The 19969-nt window shown below is 45.9% G+C and overlaps 1 protein-coding gene across 1 annotated transcript in view; it reads left to right on the top strand.

Moving 5' to 3' along the window:
* thsd4 (thrombospondin type 1 domain containing 4) overlaps positions 1–19064 on the top strand; it is a gene marked incomplete at both ends in the record, with an annotated part of 40632 nt that extends 21568 nt beyond the window's left edge. The window contains 11 exons of the mRNA XM_080539724.1: positions 9970–10174; positions 12248–12423; positions 12771–12867; positions 13467–13673; positions 14004–14133; positions 14483–14687; positions 16291–16464; positions 17161–17334; positions 17512–17691; positions 18062–18206; positions 18922–19064. Of these exons, the coding sequence (XP_080395850.1) occupies positions 9970–10174; positions 12248–12423; positions 12771–12867; positions 13467–13673; positions 14004–14133; positions 14483–14687; positions 16291–16464; positions 17161–17334; positions 17512–17691; positions 18062–18206; positions 18922–19064 (1836 nt within the window). The remainder of the gene's footprint in view (positions 1–9969; positions 10175–12247; positions 12424–12770; positions 12868–13466; positions 13674–14003; positions 14134–14482; positions 14688–16290; positions 16465–17160; positions 17335–17511; positions 17692–18061; positions 18207–18921) is intronic.
* Positions 19065–19969: the final 905 nt, after the last annotated feature.

The following is a 19969-nucleotide window of genomic DNA, read 5'->3' on the forward strand; positions in this document are numbered from 1 at the left end:
CGTGAACGCATGACTGGGCTGAGCTGCTGGATGAGAGAATGCTATCAGGGCTGGCCATTCTGCTGCTCGTCTGCCTCCACATGCGTGTGCAGGGGAAGCCGGGGAAGCCACAGGTACAGGTAGGGCTGGGGGGTCGGGGCTCGGAGCTCGGGGCTCGGGGGTTGGGGTTGGGGACTTGGGGGTCAAGACTCGGGGTCGGAGGCTGGGGACTGGGGGTCAGGACTGGGGACTGGGCACTGGGGACTGGGGACTTGGATTGGGGCCGGGGCTAGGACCTGGGCTGGGACCATGCACACATTGAGTGTGTACATTTTGTGAGCATAAGATATAAACGAAACAGTAGCAAACATGAAAATAACAGAAATCTGTCGATGCAGACTGTAGATCAGCAGGAGTCAGACAGAGAGCTCTGGGGACTCGTTACAGCACATTCACAGGCTGCTTCGGGGATTGCGCTGTTCTAGTGATATCCTCCGTTTGGAAAGACTGTCCCATAAAGATGGGAGTAAAGAGTATCTTTAACTGTTGAAACTCATTCCATTCATTCCAGCCATGGGGCATTACATGTAGCTTAGCGTCGGTCCTGTATGTGTGGCTGATTGGCTGCTTTGTTGTGATGTCTACGAGATGCTGTTGCAGACAGGTGGTATACTCTGGATCAACATAACATAAGTATGCAGGAGTAATGTTTTCCCCCATTTGCTTAGTTCTCTATGAACATGTGACTACAGGTGTTCAGAGGTGTGTGTGTGTATTCAGAGTACCACCACCTGTGTGACACAAACACATATCAAACTACTGGTCATTGCCCTGTTGATAAGGACACCTGGTAGAAGGATTGTACATTAGCACACTACCATAGTATAGCTGATGCCACAGGCGGCCACCATCAATCTCTATGTCTTAAACATCTGGCGGTTTAACAGTTGTTTACCTGGTATCGGGTCACTTAATAATTTTGATAATAAAGAAATTGATCTTCTCACACGCAGAGTCTTGTGCAAACAAGACGATGATGCCATGAGAAACCCTGTCCGGTTTACTGGCTGTAGAATCAACACACCGTGTGCTATTTCAGAGAGCTTTACAAGCAGTGGGCATTTTATGGAGCTGCTGTGCCCTTGGCCTCGGGCTGGGAGAGTAGTTTGTGGCGTATACGAGGCCTCTTTACTGTGGGGAGAACAGTCTCCACAGCCTTCCCTATGACTATGTCACTCTGCACTGTCGAGGCAAGACCTCGCTCGGGACCCGCTCCTACAGTGTGTAGAACAGGGTTCGATAACATTCTTCATACCATTCTATGCGTTACAATGACCCCGTCCTCCGATTTCTACCTCCACCAGCCTCCCCTGGTGTAGGATATGCATGACCTCTTTAAGGCTGATGACGGAGCACCAGAGTCCCACTTCTCTCAGTTGGAAGGGAACAGTTATCCTTCCAGTTATCCCCTGTGTTGTTTCAGATACCCACTACGGTTTGACACGTGATGATTGATTGTTCGGAAATGCCATGTCGTGGGAAAGGGAGGTCGAGTTATCACTGTCCAAAAAAGACCCAGAGCTTGTGTTTCTATTAGTGGTTACGAGCACCGATTATTGCCTTGGTTGGCTTCCCAAACATATCTATGATAGAAGTTCCAGAGCTGAAAATTCTTTGAAAGGATTTTTCTTCCATTGACAGGCCATTTGGAATGGTCCATTTGTCTGTTTCATTTTGTTGAACGAAATGTTTTTCGAAAAGTGCACACACGGTTGGGATGGTAGGGACACGTGTTTGGTTTGGTGGTTTCACCACTCTATGCCAATTTTCCCCCCCTTAGGTAGCGAAGCCTTGATCTCATAACAGGCAAACATGGCCAGGACATTCTAATCACCTTTTAATGTTGTAATCTGATATGGAGAATTGTATTATCTATTAGATTAGATAAGATTAAATTGTATTGTCATTGCAGAGTACAAGTACCAGACAACGAAATGCAGTTTAGCATCTAACCAGAAGTGCAAAAAAGTGATATAAGAACATGATATAGAAACATGACAATGACAGTGATAGGTACAGTATGGCATGTACAGTAGTCTAGAGGTATATACAGTTATGAGCTCTGAACAGTTACTGTAGCTTATATACAGTATGGTATGTACAGATACCAGATATGTGCAATGTCCAATCATATGGTATGTGCAACGGTGGTTTTGTAAACAGCACTAGTGCAAAGGGTAAAGAGGGATCACATTGACCAGGGTTGTGCAACCAGCAGTAGACAAAGGCAGTACAAAGGCATCTCTTGCATTTGCATCTCATCTCTTAATTTGAACTTTAGTCACTATGCTACCCTTCACATCGTGTTTTTTGTGTGAGAAATAAATCTAACTTTTCAAAAATACGACGTACCTCACAAACCGACTGACTCTACCATAACTGCATGATGTCATCTTTTGACTTGCAGTAGAAGCTGTCCCCTGCATTAACACCACACACACACACACACACACACACACACACACACACACACACACACACACACACACACAGATGTGTTTCCAGTGCTGACTGTAGCAAAGAAGGCTGTATTGTTGGTTACTGTAGCTCAACATCCTCATTAAAGGCAGAGGGGATCAAACCTCTGAAAGCGCACAGCATCTCACCATGTGGGATACAGATGCTTGTGGCCACGGCAACGACCACATGCACTTCACATGGACCAGAGGGGGTGGGCTGGCATAGCAGCCGGGAGCCACCATGACGTGATTTCGCTTTGGTGTGACAATGGTGGTAGAAATCAGTGGTAACCTTTTCAACACACACACACACACACACACGCATACACACACACACACACACACACACACACACACACACACACACACACACACACACACACTCACACAGAGACACAACGTGGTATGGAAATTGAGTGCGCAATGAACAACATAGAGTTATACAGGATATGAGTGGCTCTATTCCCAACCCCTGGTCCCTTGTTTCAGAGTTAGCAGAGCTTCCTGTCATTGTATTAGTTGTAATATAACAACCCGTGCTGATCTATAATGTCAGCACTGCCACCACCTAACATCGTTGTGGTGTACTGTAGTGTTTTAACAGACAGGAAGCAGAGACAGAGATGAAATGAAAAGAATGGCTTGACGCATAGCTGAGGTTTTGCTGCGCTCTCCAAAGCCAAGCCACAGGGCTTCCTCACATCCTGACTGGAACTCCCTGGGCTGGGAGAGGCAGAGCAGCAGAACTATCTGGGCTGAGAGAGGCAGAGCGGCAGAACTCTCTGGGCTGAGAGAGGCAGAGCAGGAGAACTCTCTGGGCTGGGAGACGCAGCAGCAGTCGCTGGCGAGACTGAGACCCTATGATGCCACCAAAGTGGTGTACATGTGCTGCATGTCTAGCCTCTATTCTCTATTGAGAGAGACACACAGAGAGAGAGAGAGAGAGAGAGAGAGAGAGAGAGAGAGAGACACACTCACAGAGAGAGAGAGAGAGAGTCAGAGAGACAGAGAGACAGAGAGAGAGACTGGCTGTATATATATATATATATTGAGAGAGTGAGAGAGAGATGTTGGCTGTGAAGGTTTTTTCGTGTGTTGGGGAATATAATTGGTCCCAGCTGATGAGGAGTAACATCTTGTCCTGTGTTTGATTTAAAAAGGCTTCTCAGAGTCATATTTCTCAGTGTCATCACTTGTTGCAGCCACAGTTCTAATATTTACGAGTGTAATTTATTGTAAGCCGTTACTTACAACACAGGCAATGCTCCTCTGTCTCGACCTTTTATTCACGTTCCGGTCAGACAGAGAGATTTCGGTCGATTTCAGTAATGTCATTTCCATGCCATGTCACCCCATCTTGTTTTAAGGTCACCCTCCTCCCACTGATAAGTTATTGGCTGGGATGATCTTGCCCCAGCATTCTCAGCTTTGGAAGCCCAGTAATGTAAATATTACATTTCCAGATGAGCGGCGTGTCATTGCAAGCCAAGTCTTGATAACAGCAGTGGCGAAGCTCCAGCGCTCTCTCTCTGGCTGTATGTGAAGAGTTGAAGATGGGCTCATAATGTTCACAAAACAGTGACTCTCTGCTCGTAAATTTGGTCTATGCAGTGTGTTTCTATCATCTTAAGTGGATTTTTATAGTTTGAAAAATAAATTGAGAATCCCTTTCATCTAAAACATTCGCTTTCATCTCAAACATTTCTCAAGGATTGGAGACGTTTGTCCTGCCAAAGGCAGTCTTAGGACAGACCATTTCACAACTTAACTTTACCAACTTGTTTATGTTATTAAGTTGATTACTTTACTTGATGTTTAAGAAACTATTATATATTAGATAACAGTTTATATATTCAAATTAACTATGGGAAAATATTGCTCTATTACAACTCGTAAGCCCTGTGATGTTGTTTGGGAAAGATGCCTAATATTCAATGACAAGACCAGGGGAGGTTGGTGGAGGTAGAAATTGGAGGACAGGCTCATTGTAATGTTTGGATTGGAAGGAGGAATAGTATCAAACAGGAATGGTTTCAGACAATTTGATACCATTCCTCATTCCATTCCATGTATTACAATGAGCCCGTTTGACCGTAAACAAGTGGTGAAGATGGGCTCTAAGACCTCCACCCCACTGACCATCAGCACAGGAGCCCCCCAAGGCTGTGTACTAAGCCCCCTCCTCTACTCCCCATGACTGCGTGGCCACTCACAGCTCAAACACGGTAATCAAGTTCACCAATGTCACGACAGTGGCCGACAGAAGTCAGCGGATGTGAGCTTCCCTCCATCCAGGACACCTACAGTGACCAGTGTATCAGAAAGGCCCTCAGGATTATTAGGGACTCCAGCCACCCCAATTAGAAACTTTTCGGGCTACTGCCGTCAGGGACACGGTACCGAAGTCTTGATGTCAAACAGCTATTTCCCTCAAGCAATCGGGCTCCTGGAAGAGGCTCTCCGACTATTTCCCCCAAACCAACCACACCAACACTACGAAAATATTATATATTATATGACTACTTGCATACTAGCTGACTACTTGACTACTTGTACTGTATCATATTGCATTTAATCTTATTGTACTTTGTACAGCATTTCGCACTATTCCACTGTAGTACGACTGGTTCAACTGTAGTCTGACTACCATCACTTTATGACTTTATTATTACTTTATTACTACTTACTTTACTTATTTTATTTTACTCTATTATTGTGATTGTGTATGTTGCTGCAAGGCCAATGTTGAAGAACCTAAGCCAAAGAATGTAACTCTGTGCACATTGGGACATAATAAAAGCAATTCTGATCTCTGATCTGATCTGATCTTCCAATTTCTACCTCCACCAGCCTCCCCTGGACAAGATCTACTGTAGTCAAGTGTTGGCATGTGCTGTATTCTCTGTGGGAAAAGTCACAGTGACTCTAGCTTACTCTGCAAACATTTAGCTAAAGTCCAAAATCCCTCAACTTTTGCCCAGCCTGGCGGCGGGACTGGCACTGGCCGTGTACCATATCGTGGGAAGCGATGGTCTGAGTAGAGAACCCAGGAAGTCCTGACAACAAGCCACGGACATGGAGAGAGAGGGAGATACTGTAGCAGCCCAGAAGACTTATGATTCTGTGAGATAGAACCGCTTCACTTCATGAATGAACAAAAGCCTGCCCTGCATTGGTATTCTTGGTATACACAGTACTGTAGGATATGCGGTTGATCCTAATAGATCATTGTGTAGATGAACATTTCAAACAGCTGCATGCATCTGGATGTATTTGTGAAGTGTAGCACTGTACTGTATGTCAGCGTTGTCTGCACCTGCTGATGTCAGTAACTCATTAGCTTAATCTTGGAGTGAGTCGGCACAGTAGATGGCTCTGTCTCACCAACATAAACATGAACTCAACAAACACTTACCCAGAAGGCCTTGGCGCAATCCCAGCAGCAGACAGACCTCCTTTTCCCACCACATCTACAAGTTAATTTGCCAACGATTGGGCGGGTGGAGCTAAATACTGTAAGATGTTTCCAACATTCCTGTTAATTTAAGCATGAAGTCACTGTGACCACTTATTTTTTATTCATATTTGCATTCCTCATGGGGAACCACAAACCAGGCCCCACACACGGTTTAAAGGCTTATTATTGCAAGGCAAGAGTAACTTACGCCAAGCTTGTGGGAAAGGGATTTAGTGACAAGAGTGTGCAACTGTACGTCTTGACAGTGTCCATGTTCATTGTCCACTAATGATAGAAATGTCTGCTTTCTCCTTTCTTCCCCCCCCCACTCACTTCTATTGCTTCAGACAGTTCAATTCAAAGCCTCCCAACTTGGATTTCTGAGAAGAGGCGCCTCTGTCCACTAAGAACGGTCTTGATAGCTTTACAGTCATACTGCATTAGTCAAAGTGCTTAGCTGGCCAGCTCACAAATGCAAACTAAAGCATTTCTTGTAGTTATAGAGAAGTTGCCAGTACGAAATGACCATGGTAAACTGTGTCTCCCATTGCTTTTACGTCATGCTTGAGGCGATATGTAAGGTAGTTGACCTGACCTGACCCTCAGTCTCTTATGTATTTGTTTACATGTGCTTACATGTGTGTATGTGGTTGTACAGATGTTCAGGATCCATAGAGCAGTAGCGGTGTGGTGAAGGATTATGGGAATTCACTGGGTGCCTTGTCTGTATTTTTGTTTCTTTATTCTGAGGATCAGAAAGTATTTTTGTCAAATTAAATTGTAAACATGTACATATTTTGAGCTCACAACTGTACATACTGTGTGTTCTTTTTGTAACTCTGTCACTGACTACTCTACCTCTTTAACCAGCTCCAAGTTAAACTAGCGTACATACAGTATATCTACCTCTCTTTGTTGTCCTGGTCTGGTTACGTTTCAGGAGATCACAGAAACGTTGGGCAGATAATTGCTGCAGGGGGTTGACTGCGTGCGGCCTACTGGTTCTAATGTTTCGCAAGTTTAATACAACATTGATTTGTTGAATTATAATATGCTTCATGACAGGCCAACCTCACAGCTATTGTATCTGGAAAAAGGATTGCTTTGATTTATGGCTTGACGAATGTTGTTTTCAACGTTCTTCAGCTGACTGTAAGATGACTGTACCATCCTGAACATCTAACCATTTCCAGATGAACGTGGATTAAGTGACAGTTAAAGTCCCATTATAGTTATCCTGAAAGTGGGGATGTTGTTCTCCTGTGCCAAATTGCATAAACCACCCACAGAGAGCAGGTCAGAGAAAAGCAATGATGTGGTCTCCAACTAAATTGACCACTTTAACACTGCAGATGCCCAGAAAGGAAAAACGTAGATTCCTCCAAACCTGGTTCCTCATTCATCATGTACCGTACTCTCGGGATTTGGGCAGAGTTGTACAGACGAGTCTCACAGACTGTAAACCAGACTGTAAACCAGGGGAACGTAAATGTCCTGACTGATGACACCAGGGGAGGCTGGTGGTGGTAGAAATCGGACTCATTGTAATGCATGGCATGATATGATGAATGGTATCAATGAACCCAAATCCTCCACTTCTACCTCCACCAGCCTCCCCTGATTTCTACCTCGACCAGCCTCCGCTGGATGACACATCATTTGTAAAGGTTCATGGTGAAGTTCACATTAGGGACAGCTTGAAGGGCAGAGAGGACTGTTTTGGGGTATTTTGGGGGTTTTGATGAGTTTGTCACAGTTTTTTCACAGCCCACCAAAGGTTTGTCTTAACAGCTGATGCTTTGGAGGATATAAAAAAAGTCCAAATCACTTAATAATCCTGGGATTCTGGAATGCGTCCTGTCAGGTAGACAGCCATGCCTTAAGCTCTTCTCAGAATGAAAAACCTCACACTGTTTTTCCTACAAACCTTGCAGTGACATGATATTTAATACATTTATGATTCAAATTTCAGGGAATAAATGGTGTCTCTCTACCTATATGTTAATATCTGATGATTCTGAGATGACTTTCCCAGGCAAGTTGCCATAGATAACCTCTCTGTCTTTGCGCTGTGTTTTATGAGAGGAAGGAACATTTTTCTTTCTTTCTCGGGGCAAAAGGCGGACGGTTTAAAAGCTAGCTGTGATAATGTTGTTTTAGGTCGAGATATTATGGTGAAAGGGGAGAAGTTAAGGCACAGATAGAATTCACAGCAAAGCTCCATGGTTAGAGATAGCTTTAAAGGGATAGTTCACCCAAATTATAAAATCACATATTCTACCCTGAAAAACAGTCTATGGACAAGGACAGACTTCAGTCCACACTTTAGTTCTTCTAAACTATCACTTAAACTGCTGAGATGAACAGTATGCCCTAGGCTTCATCTCTCTGTGGAGAATTGAGATTGTTGATTGATTGAGAGTTTGAGGTTTGAGGTTGTTGTCCTGATGAGAGTCGACAAAGTGGATTGTGAATCAGTATCAGCACGGATCATGTAGAACGTCAGAAAGAAATCTGTTTCTCATCATGTACTGTTCTATTGAATAAGCCTCCAGTATGTCCTGCCGTGCCATTTCAATCCAACCTTGTACTTTTCTTTTTTTAGAATAATTCCACATTGGCCTCTGCAGCAATGCCCGTTTTGTCATTTTTCAGGGCTCTTAGTTTGCTATTCTTTTTCTCATCGCTTATTTCCTGTGCAGAAGGAGGTGCTTTGTATTTGCTTTGGCCCAGAGTGAGGCTTGGCCCGGGTCAGACTGCGCTGCTATGGGTGGGCGAGAGCCAGGGTTCAGTCTCAGGAGCCTACCCCGATCTCCTCAGGCCACCCTCTCTCCGCTGATCCAAGCCTGCAGCTGACTTACTTCAGCTATAGCTAAAGCCCGTTGAGATAACTTGAATCTACAGCAAAAACCCCTTTTAATTAACATCTCTACTTCATAGGGTTAGGGTTTTGTATGCATTTGTTTGTGTCATTCATGTTTATAGTGTAGTAGTGTTGATTGGTTTAGGGCCACACATTTAATGTTTGGGAACCACATGGTCATTATTCTGTGAAAGGACGTACTGTATTCGTATTAAACACGTTTTTATGAATGTTGGGACCTAATATATACATCGGGTTCTGAGAAAACGTTCCTGTTTTGCGAGGCAGGATATTCTTAATTCCTCAACTGGGATTGGGAGGAAATTGTTTGTGACGGTGTAATGTCTAGGAACGGGACGGATTCCCATGGAAACCGTGCTCAAGGTAACAACGTGACTTTTCCAGGAGAGACATGAACCTGACTGGATTGGCAGCTGTCCAATCACAGAGGAGCTTTGTGCCATTAACTCTGAACGTTTGCGTCCCCTCATGACCCCTCCCCTGGCCATTGCCCCTCCCCCTGGTCCGGGTTCCAGCGCGCGAGGGCGTATATTCTGGCACGCCCAGGGCTCATGGAAGTACGGTGGCCTGCTGGGATCAGTTCCAGCCCCTGCAGCACCTGTTCACACAGCAAGCTGTTTTTTTTTACGGCTGGATTGGCTGAATTTATGGACTGCTGATTTGAGAGTTCTATACTTACCGTATCCAGGCTGCCTGTAATTTACGACTGCCAATGTGACAGAAAAAAAACGAACACCCCCGAGGATTATCTTTGGTGGTTTCAGCGTCATGCCAAGAAAATGCCTTTCGGAATTAAACAAGCCCAGTACTAATTGGTTGTTGTGTTCTGGTGGTTAATTATGAGCAGGTCAGGGAATTTATAGACGAGTTGAGGCAGAATGAACTCAACAGAACTTTGAAATCTGAGTATGTTTATACGGTATTACTAGAACCCACAGAACCCTCTAATTTCTCCTATTTACTTGATTAACGAGGTGGTTAATTTGAGCTTTTACATACAGCAGTTTGAACAATCTCTTCAACTAAACACTGTTTCACCTAGGATGTAATCCTGCACCTCTGCCTGCAATAAAGCAGAGAGCTGTCTGCCTGTACGTACCTGTGTGAATGATTACCTCTCTCTTTGACAGAGTCTGGGCTGCGATGAGTTCCTTGGCTCAGGCAAGGTGATGGACAAGTGTGGTGTGTGTGGAGGGGACAACACTGCCTGTAAGCTGGTGTCGGGGCTGTTCCAGCACAGCCTGTCCAAGGTGGGTTACCACAAGGTCGTGGAGATCCCTGAGGGAGCCACCAAGATCAACGTGACGGAGATGGTAAAGAGCAGGAACTACTTGGGTGAGTACTACAGGGTGATTAGCAGCAGTCAGTCACTTTAGGGTTTTTCCCCCCAAACAACGTACAAGTACAAGGGACGCCTTGCCACCTTGTCGACTTGGCTCCACCACTGTGTCAAATGAAACTGATATTTAGTAATGATAGGGTAACTATGTTTGATCGCCAATGAATATGTGACAGGGTCATTGTTAAAAGCGGAAGTGAAAGCCATGTTCTTCAGTTAACTGAGCGTTAAAGCGTTTTCTTTTTGCAGAATTTTAACATGAACAAACGTGAGTCGCTCCACCTTGTTCAAAGGTCCTGGGGAGAACCCTGGGGAGAACCCTGCACTTTATCAGCTTCCTCCCAGGATCCTCCACATCTCTCTCTAAATCAGGACCATGACACATGCAGGACTGATTCTTTTTATTTAAAAAAAAAAAAAAGAAGAAAAAGGGCATTTCTGCTTTATTGGGATAGAGACAGTAGAGATTGACAGGAAGGATGGGTAAGAAAGGAGGGATGACATGAAATATATCTCTCATATATAGTATGCACATTAGTGCCCTGCAGGAGTGATTCTAAGGGATTTCCATGGACCACATGTTAGATTATGTTTCACATTACATTTATGGTACTAATAAAAAGTCACATTTTGAGATTAGCTTCAAGTTATAAAACATCTGACAACAACAGCTATTAATATTTTATCGTCACTGCCGTCGCTGCTGTAAGCCTGTTATCAAGCAGCAGGGAACAGCTGCTTGTTAAACTGATTGGATTTGTTTAATTAAAATGCAAAATACAGAGATGACCTGTTCTTGGAATTTTCTTCAGTTGGGGATTATCAGTTACCCACACCAGTGCATCGGCAGTGGCACAATCATTTATAGGCATCCGTCATTAGGAATGTGTATTAAATAATAAGTAATTGGTGTCTTTCTTTGTAGAGGCATAACAGTGTGTGTGACACAGAAGTATGCCATTTCAAGAGTGACTAGTTGGAATGTCAGTGTTTTATTGTTGGAGACATTGGTTTAATGAGAGCCATGCCGTAGCGCAGCAGTGGGTCTGGCGGAGGGGAGAGGGAGCTGAGACCCGACTTCCCCGGCTGCTCCCCTCAGGGAAAAGAGTATAAACAAGCTTTCATTAGAGGACCCCTTTTTTCCTCCAACCCCCTCATCCTTTTTAATTAAGGTGAGGAATTTCACTGCTTCCTAGAAAACCAACACCAGTGATGGAACCCTCTCTCTCTCTCTCTCTCTCTCTCTCTCTCTCTCTCTCTCTCTCTCTCTCTCTCTCTCGTGAGTCCCCCCTCCCCCCTGCCTTTATCCCCCTACCCCTCTCACTCCTCCATTCCAGACAATACTTCCGCAGTGAGTTAGCGGAAATGTACGCATGGACAATGCCTCCTTTCAGTGGACCTACACTGTGTGTTGGCGTTGTTGTTGGAGGAGTTCAGATGTCAGTGGGTAAAAAGCTCAGTGAGAATGCGACGTCCTTGGGATAAATGCAAACATTCTGAGAAGGAGTGAAACGAAACAGGAGACGTCTGCGAGGATTCTTCCATAAACCACTTAAGCGTTACCCAAAGCCCCCATGTTTGCCTTCATTCCCTCAATAGACTTCTGTGCTAGTTTGTGAATTTCTAATAATGCACTTTTAGTTGTCCAAACACTCTTGTATTCAATAGTATTATGTTACTTTCCTAATGCTTTTCTGATGGCTGACTCTGTATATCCAGTCGGTGTAGTGTGGCAGTTGAGAGATCCTGTGGTATTTTAGCTACATTTCACAATGAAGATTTGCCAACGCTTTATCATTTATAAAACGTGTTACTTTGAAGTTACACGTGAAAAAACATCTATTCAATTAATGCTAATTACTTTCAGAAAGTGGGAAATTCTGCCCACTTCTACAGCATTGCTCATTGTGTAAAGCCGCAGTGACATGTGGGTTGCGGTGGCAAAAGGTTCAAATTTCAGGGCCTCCCCCTTATAACAAATTAAAATGTAAAAGTCAGAATGATGTACATTGGCACCCCAAGGGTGGATGTATGATTCTAACCCTGCAGTGTGTTTGTGTGTGTTGCAGCTCTGCGCAGTCGTTCAGGCCGATCCATCATCAACGGGAACTGGGCCATCGACAGGCCAGGGAAGTACGAGGGCGTGGGCACCATGTTCACCTACCGACGGCCCAATGAAATCACCAGCACCGCTGGGGAGTCCTTCCTGGCTGAGGGGCCCACCAACGAGATCCTGGATGTTTATGTGCGTAACCCAATCAGCTTGTACAGTACCGTGCCAAGCAATGTTTGACTCCTAATTTTTCATTAGGAAAAGAACGGAGAAAATGCACAACAATTCATGTCATTTTTATTTTTTCAACCCCATTATATGGTATATGGCCAGCAACAATACTCAAATAGGCTGTGGCATTCAAGCGATGATTGATAGGTATTAACGGGCCCAAAGTGGGCCAAGAAAACATTCCCCACGACATTACACCACCTCCACCAGCTTGGACTGTTGACACGTGAATGAGATGATGAATGTTCCTAATAAGGTGTTCGGTGCGGGTATATGAAGGCTCATCTCTCTCACCTCCCATCTCTCAGATGATCTTCCAGCAGCCCAACCCAGGCGTGCGTTATGAATTCATCCTCCCCTCTGACAACCCCGTCAGCCCTCAGCACCCCGACCACCGGCCCGGGGGTGAGTGATTCTGTCCACCTCTACCCACTTCAAACCCATTCAAGCTTTATTTGTATAGCACATTATACGCAGATGCAATATGTGAGCTTTAATGGAATAATACACATACAGTATATATGACCCAATAGAATCAGAATCCAAATTGCTTTTTATTTCATCAATGTATGGGTACACAGAGTAACATTCTTGGGTTCAGGTTCTTCGACATTGGTATTGCAGAAGAATACAAATAATAATAATAATAATAGAATGAAGCAGGATACAAAATCAACTAAATCAACAAATAGTAGCAATAATAGCAATAGCAGCAGAATACGAAATCAACAATAATAGAATAAAGTAAAATAAGTAATGTGATAACAGAAAACAAGTAGGATCAGGTGATAAGGTGATAGCAGTTGTACTACAGCGGGACCAGTCGTGTTGCTGTGGAACAGTAGTGCAAAATGCTGTGCAGGTTACAATGACATGAAACGCAATATGATACAGTATGAAATAATATAGTTCAGATATGGAGCAGTACAGGAAGTCCAAGAAATGCTGTATGTATGCGTCTCTCCCTGGTTTTGTAGGCTGAAATGTTATGCTCGATCCTCCAGGGAACACTCTTAATGGACAGGGTGGGTATGACCATCGTGGAGGGGGGCATCCCAACCAGGAGGGGTATGACCCAGCCGGTGGAGGGGGCAGGTACCCTCCCCCAGTCCCTGACAACCAGGTGCCAGTGGCCCCCCCACCCAGGCGACAACGAGACTACAACTGGAAACTGGCAGGGGCGACTGAGTGTAGTGCCTCCTGTGGTCGAGGTGAGACATAGCATCTGTGTTTGAAACAAGGTGACTGGTGAGTTCCCTAAAACCCCTGTAGCACTACGATCATCTTTTGTCAATAGCCAACAACGGATGATGATCTTAGTCTTAGTACTATGAAGCTTACGGGAATCTGGGCGGCTTAAATCAATTGATTAATTGCTCAACACACAAAAAAAAAAAAACTCTTTGATTTAACACTTTAGGAAATGTCACAGCCAGCCAATTTCCCTTTTTTGTGTGTAGGTGTAACAGGTTCCACAGTAAGTGAGTTGAGTGAATCCTAGATGCAGGCGTGTCTAACCCTGTGCTGTGTGTGTTTCGCAGGTAGCAGGTACACCATGTTCCGCTGTGTCCACAGGCTGAGCCACGAGCAGGTGTCAGACAGCCTGTGTGACAGCAACACCAGGCCCAGCTCCCAGGAGGAGCCCTGCAACCTCCAGCCCTGCCCTGCCTTGTGAGAGCCCTCTCTGTCTCTCTCACACTCACACACACACACACACACACTAACATACATACATACATACATACATACTGTACGCGCACACACACACACACACACACACACACACACACACATATACTGTACACACACACATGCACGCATACTGTACAGTCACGCACACACACACCTTCCACATAAGTCCCAGAGAACTCCCTTTGTGCTACAGTTGGATGAATAACCATAAGGTGGATCGTGATGCACATTGCACACGCTTCTGTGTATGCCCGTGACCTTATGCAGTGTGTCTCCCGAGCAGGGGTCGACTCATTTTGTGTTTGTGCCTCCCCTGTCCCCTGTGCAGCTGGGACATTGGCGAGTGGTCTGAGTGCAGTAAGACCTGCGGCCTGGGCATGCAGCACCGCCAGGTCCTCTGTCGCCAGGTGTACGCCAACCGCAGCCTGAACGTCCACACCAGCCGCTGTCGCCACCTGGAGAGACCTGAGACGGCCAGCACCTGCCAGCTGAAGATCTGCAGCGAATGGCAGATACGCACAGAGTGGACCTCCGTGAGTGACAGCTATCACCAGCCAGGCTGTGAGACAGTGTTCTAACAGGCCAGGCTGTGAGACAGTGTTCTAACAGGCCAGGCTGTGAGACAGTATTCTGACGAGCCAGGCGGTGAGACAGTGTTCTAATAGGCCAGGCTGTGAGACAGTGTTCTAATAGGCCAGGCTGTGAGACCGTGTTCTAAAAGGCCAGGCTGTGAGACAGTGTTCTAAAAGGCCAGGCTGTGAGACAGTGTTCTAAAAGGCCAGGCTGTGAGACAGTGTTCTAAAAGGCCAGGGTGTGAGACAGTATTATATAGGCCAGGCTGTGAAACAGTATTCTGACGAGCCAGGCTGTGAGACAGTGTTCTAACAGGCCAGGCTGTGAGACAGTGTTCTAAAAGGCCAGGCTGTGAGACAGTGTTCTAAAAGGCCAGGCTGTGAGACAGTGTTATATAGGCCAGGCTGTGAGACAGTATTCTGACGAGCCAGGCTGTGAGACAGTGTTCTATAGGCCAGGCTGTGAGACAGTATTCTAATAGGCCAGGCTGTGAGACAGTGTTCTAATAGGCCAGGTTGTGAGACAGTGTTCTGATGAGCCAGGCTGTGAGACAGTGTTCTAAAAGGCCAGGCTGTGAGACAGTGTTCTATAGGCCAGGCTGTGAGACAGTGTTCTATAGGCCAGGCTGTGAGACAGTGTTCTAACAGGCCAGGCTGTGAGACAGTGTTATATAGACCAGGCTGGGAGACAGTGTTCTAACGAACCAGGCTGTGAGACAGTGTTCTATAGGCCAGGCTGTGAGACAGTGTTATATAGACCAGGCTGGGAGACAGTGTTCTAACGAACCAGGCTGTGAGACAGTGTTCTAATAGGCCAGGCTGTGAGACAGTGTTCTAAAAGGCCAGGCTGTGAGACAGTGTTCTAAAAGGCCAGGCTGTGAGACAGTGTTCTAACGAACCAGGCTGTGAGACAGTGTTCTAACGAACCAGGCTGTGAGACAGTGTTCTAACGAACCAGGCTGTGAGACAGTGTTCTATAGGCCAGGCTGTGAGACAGTGTTCTAAAAGGCCAGGCTGTGAGACAGTGTTCTAACGAACCAGGCTGTGAGACAGTGTTCTAACGAACCAGGCTGTGAGACAGTGTTCTAACGAACCAGGCTGTGAGACAGTGTTCTAATAGGCCAGGCGGTGAGACAGTGTTCTAAAAGGCCAGGCTGTGAGACAGTGTTCTAAAAGGCCAGGCTGTGAGACAGTGTTCTAAAAGGTCAGGCTGTGAGACAGTGTTCTAAAAGGCCAGGCTGTGAGACAGTGTTCTAACAGGCCAGGCTGTGAGACAGTGTTCTAACAGGCCAGACTGTGAGACAGTGTTATATAGGCCAGGCTGTGAGACAGTGTTCTAAAAGGCCAGGCTGTGAGACAGTGTTCTAAAAGGCCAGGCTGTGAGACAGTGTTCTAATAGGCCAGGTTGTGAGACAGTGTTCTAAAAGGCCAGGCTGTGAGACAGTGTTCTGATGAGCCAGGCTGTGAGACAGTGTTCTAAAAGGCCAGGCTGTGAGACAGTGTTCTATAGGTCAGGCTGTGAGACAGTATTCTAAAGCCCCCCCCCCCCTGTGTGTTTCCCCAGTGCTCCGTTCCCTGTGGAGTGGGCCAGAGGTCCCGGGAGGTGCGCTGCGTCAGCAACGTGGGCGACTTTGTGGCGGACGAGGAGTGCAACTTGAAGCTGCGGCCGGGTGACGCGGAGAACTGTGACATGGGCCCCTGTGCTAAGAGCTGGTTCCTCACCGAATGGGGGAATCGGGTACGTGAGTGTGTGTGAGTGTGTGTGTAGTACGGAATACAGGTGCTCTATAAATCACTGCCCTCCCTCCTTGCTTGCCCAGGATGACCAGAATACCGAACACAACAAGGCTGATTTCTGCTTCCCCTGATTCACTGTAATAGTATGTACTGTAGATTTGACACTTGTAGCTGTCCTGATACAGCCGTCCATGAGGATGTTATAAGGTCATTTAGGTCAGACTTACTCCTAGAGATTACAGGGGCAAGTGTCCCTGGAGTAACGTAGGGCTAAGTGCTTTACTCAAGGGCACACTAGTGGTGGTGTTCCCAGGTGGGATTTGAACGCATGACCTTCTGATCACCAGTCCAACTCACTATCCACTAGGCCCCTGTTGTTTATATGATATATTTTATGTATCTTCTCTACATAGTGCACAAAAGTACACAGTTACGTGCTAACTCCCCCCTGTCTATATACCCCCCTGTGAATAGGCCATAGGTGTATGGTAAGTATAGAAGTTCACATAATAGATACATTCTCAGATGTCTACCGATCACTTATCCCCCTATTTTTATTTATATCCCCCCCTATTTATGTCTCATTCTTGTTTTTTTATTATCTTAGGAATGTGTTTGATTGTTAGCACCTAGGGTTTGCATTAAAATTTCGTTGTACCTGTTACAATGACAATAAAGATCATTCATTCATTCATAGTGCTCTGCTGAGTGTGGGATGGGTGTGAGGACACGCGGTGTGCTGTGCATGACCAATCAAATCAGCAGTCTGCCTCTGGAGGGGTGTGGTCACGAGCGCCCCGCCGACTCCCAGGTCTGCAACAACGGCCTGTGTGACAGCCGTATCGAGTGGTTCACGGGGCCCTGGAGTCAGGTAAGGGTCGACGCCGGGTCAAACTGTCTTTGCAGGGCGGGGTTGTCTGGAGAAGCTAAGGATGGGGATCAAACTGATTTCACAGTAATACGTTGCAGATGTTTCTTCGTCGTTTTCTAACGCCCCCTCCTCGTATTGTATTGTTCTGACAATGGCGTCGTATTGTTCTTCCTCCAGTGCTCTGCAGAGTGTGGCGCAGGCAGCCAGCAGAGGGCGGTAGTGTGTCTGATGAAGTCGGACGAGGGCTTTAACGTCATGCCGCCTTACGAGTGTTCCTCCCTGGACCGCCCGCTCAGTCAGCAGAGCTGCCACCTCAAAGCCTGCGGAGCTAAGTGGTACCATACAGACTGGAGCGCTGTGAGTAACTGTACACACACACACACACACACACACACACACACACACACACACACACACACACACACACGTATGTACTAGGTTCACACGAAATCATCCACTTGCACACTGTAACACACTCTTAAACCTTGGATTAATATATGCCATTTAGCTGACGCTTTCATCCAAAGCGACTTACATTGCAGTGAGTGCATACATTTCAGTATACATGATATGGTCCCAGCAGGAAACGAACCCACAACCTAAGCGTTGTTAGCGCCATGCTCTACCAACTGAGCAACAGAGGACCACAACTGAGCCACAGAGGATTAGGTGTGATACAGAATGTTTATGCTAAAGCTGCTGTGTTGTCTCTGTGTTGTCTGGGCAGTGTTCTAAGACGTGTGAGGGGGGCTTCCGGGTGAGGGAGGTGCGCTGTCTCTCAGACGACCAGCTGTCTACTGAAGGTTGCGAGGAGCAGCTGCGGCCAGCGGACAGAGAGGACTGCAGCCCCGAGCCCTGCATCCCACACATAGGTCAGTTCCAGTAATGGAGTACCATGCTGAATCTAGACCAGGGGCTCAAGACTGCTCTTCCAGCCTGTAATACAGCTTGATTGATAACCGATGGTTCTGTAAGACCTGTGAGCACGTCGTGAAAACGAGCCCACGGTTTGCTTCCCGTGGCCATCCACCTGATGGCAGGCAGCCGTGCGTCGTTATGGTGTCTTCCCGTTATCACTCTGCCCAGGCCAGGGGAATGGCCGCTGTCTGGGGTGCTGGCCCGTGTCAATACTCGGTACTCCATGGGGGTTACTACAATATAGCCAGTGCTAAAAAGGAACATCGTATAGAACATCAACATGCTAAAAACACATAACTACACATAATTAGATGATCACACAGTCCTTGCTTTTGAACACGTCCTAAAATTACAGCCCTGTATCACCTACCAGTAGCCTACGGCAGACGAGACAGTGAATCCAATTCACAAATTGTAAGTGTTTAGTGATCTTAGCTCTTTAACACTTTCGTAATATGCAAAAAAACTAAACAAAAAATAATAATACCAAAAACGTTTTTTTGCTCATTTGCGCGACTTGAGGATTGCTGACATTTTTACCAGACCGTGTCACATTTGTAACAGTTTTCAGTTGCAAAACAAAGCTGCTAGAACTACAAAAAAACTACAGCAAGAAGACTTAATCATTCGGTTAACTCTGAAACTCATACAGCATAATTGTTTTTTCAGATGAGAACTGCAGAGACAAGTACTTCAACTGCAATGTGGTGGTCCAGGCTCGCCTCTGTGTCTACGACTACTACAAGACCACCTGCTGTGCCTCCTGTTTACGAGTGGCCCACAGACAGACAGTTCATCGAGGGCGCAGCTAGCCCCCAGCTCTCAGACCTCCAGTAGGGCTAGGGCTGGACACAAAGCCCAGGGAAGGCCCTCCGTCACTGGGCCAAACACACTGACCCGGAAGGGGGGGGCATTCTGGAGCCTGTCTGTAGGTGGACACTATCATACGAGTGCTGATAAAACACATTGAAAAAGCACAAGGAAAAACACTTGTTTTGGCTTATGAGCAAATGGTCATGGATTTGGAGATTTGGAGAAAGACACATTTACCTGAGGGGGTGAGTGGAGCGCTGATGAGGCAGGAGGACACCAAACGGAAGAATCTGGAACCAATTCATGGATTGTAAACGGAACCTCCAATAAAAGTACGAGTTCCACTTTAGTGTTTCATGGGAAGCAGTTTTGCGGGATGTTGTTCACCTGAACTGTGAAATGAAACTGAAGATGACAGCTTCTGCGCCTGCGATGACACTCCTAGCAGCAGCTACCATGGGCCTCTCAGATTACACCATGTGAAAGCTAAGAGAGCAAGATCCAAACAATCGGTTTGTTTTGTATATTGTATAGACTGTACACCTTTTAATAAGCTTCTTCACGCTTCCTTCTTTACTACTAAATCCACGTATTTATGGTATGATTAACTACATGATATGTAATATGAAGTTGCCCTGGCTTTTAAATCACCAATTATGTACTGTATCATGAGGGTTAAATTATCCCCCACTTAGCAGCCGTTTAGTTTGCCAAAGATATTTCACAGAAGTCATCAGCATTGTCAAAGAGAAAAGGCATGGATTTTTCCAGATCCGTTCATGGTTATTGAAGATATTCTTACATTCTAACATTTTAGGTGACGCAACACAGCTTTCCCCTTTGATAATATTTTGTAGTCCCTGTTAATGTATATGCATTATAAGGCACTGCTGTGTATGTATGT

The sequence above is a fragment of the Nansenia antarctica genome (assembly GCF_963989245.1).
Source record: "Nansenia antarctica genome assembly, chromosome: 9".
Classification (NCBI taxonomy): Eukaryota; Metazoa; Chordata; class Actinopteri; order Argentiniformes; family Microstomatidae; genus Nansenia; species Nansenia antarctica.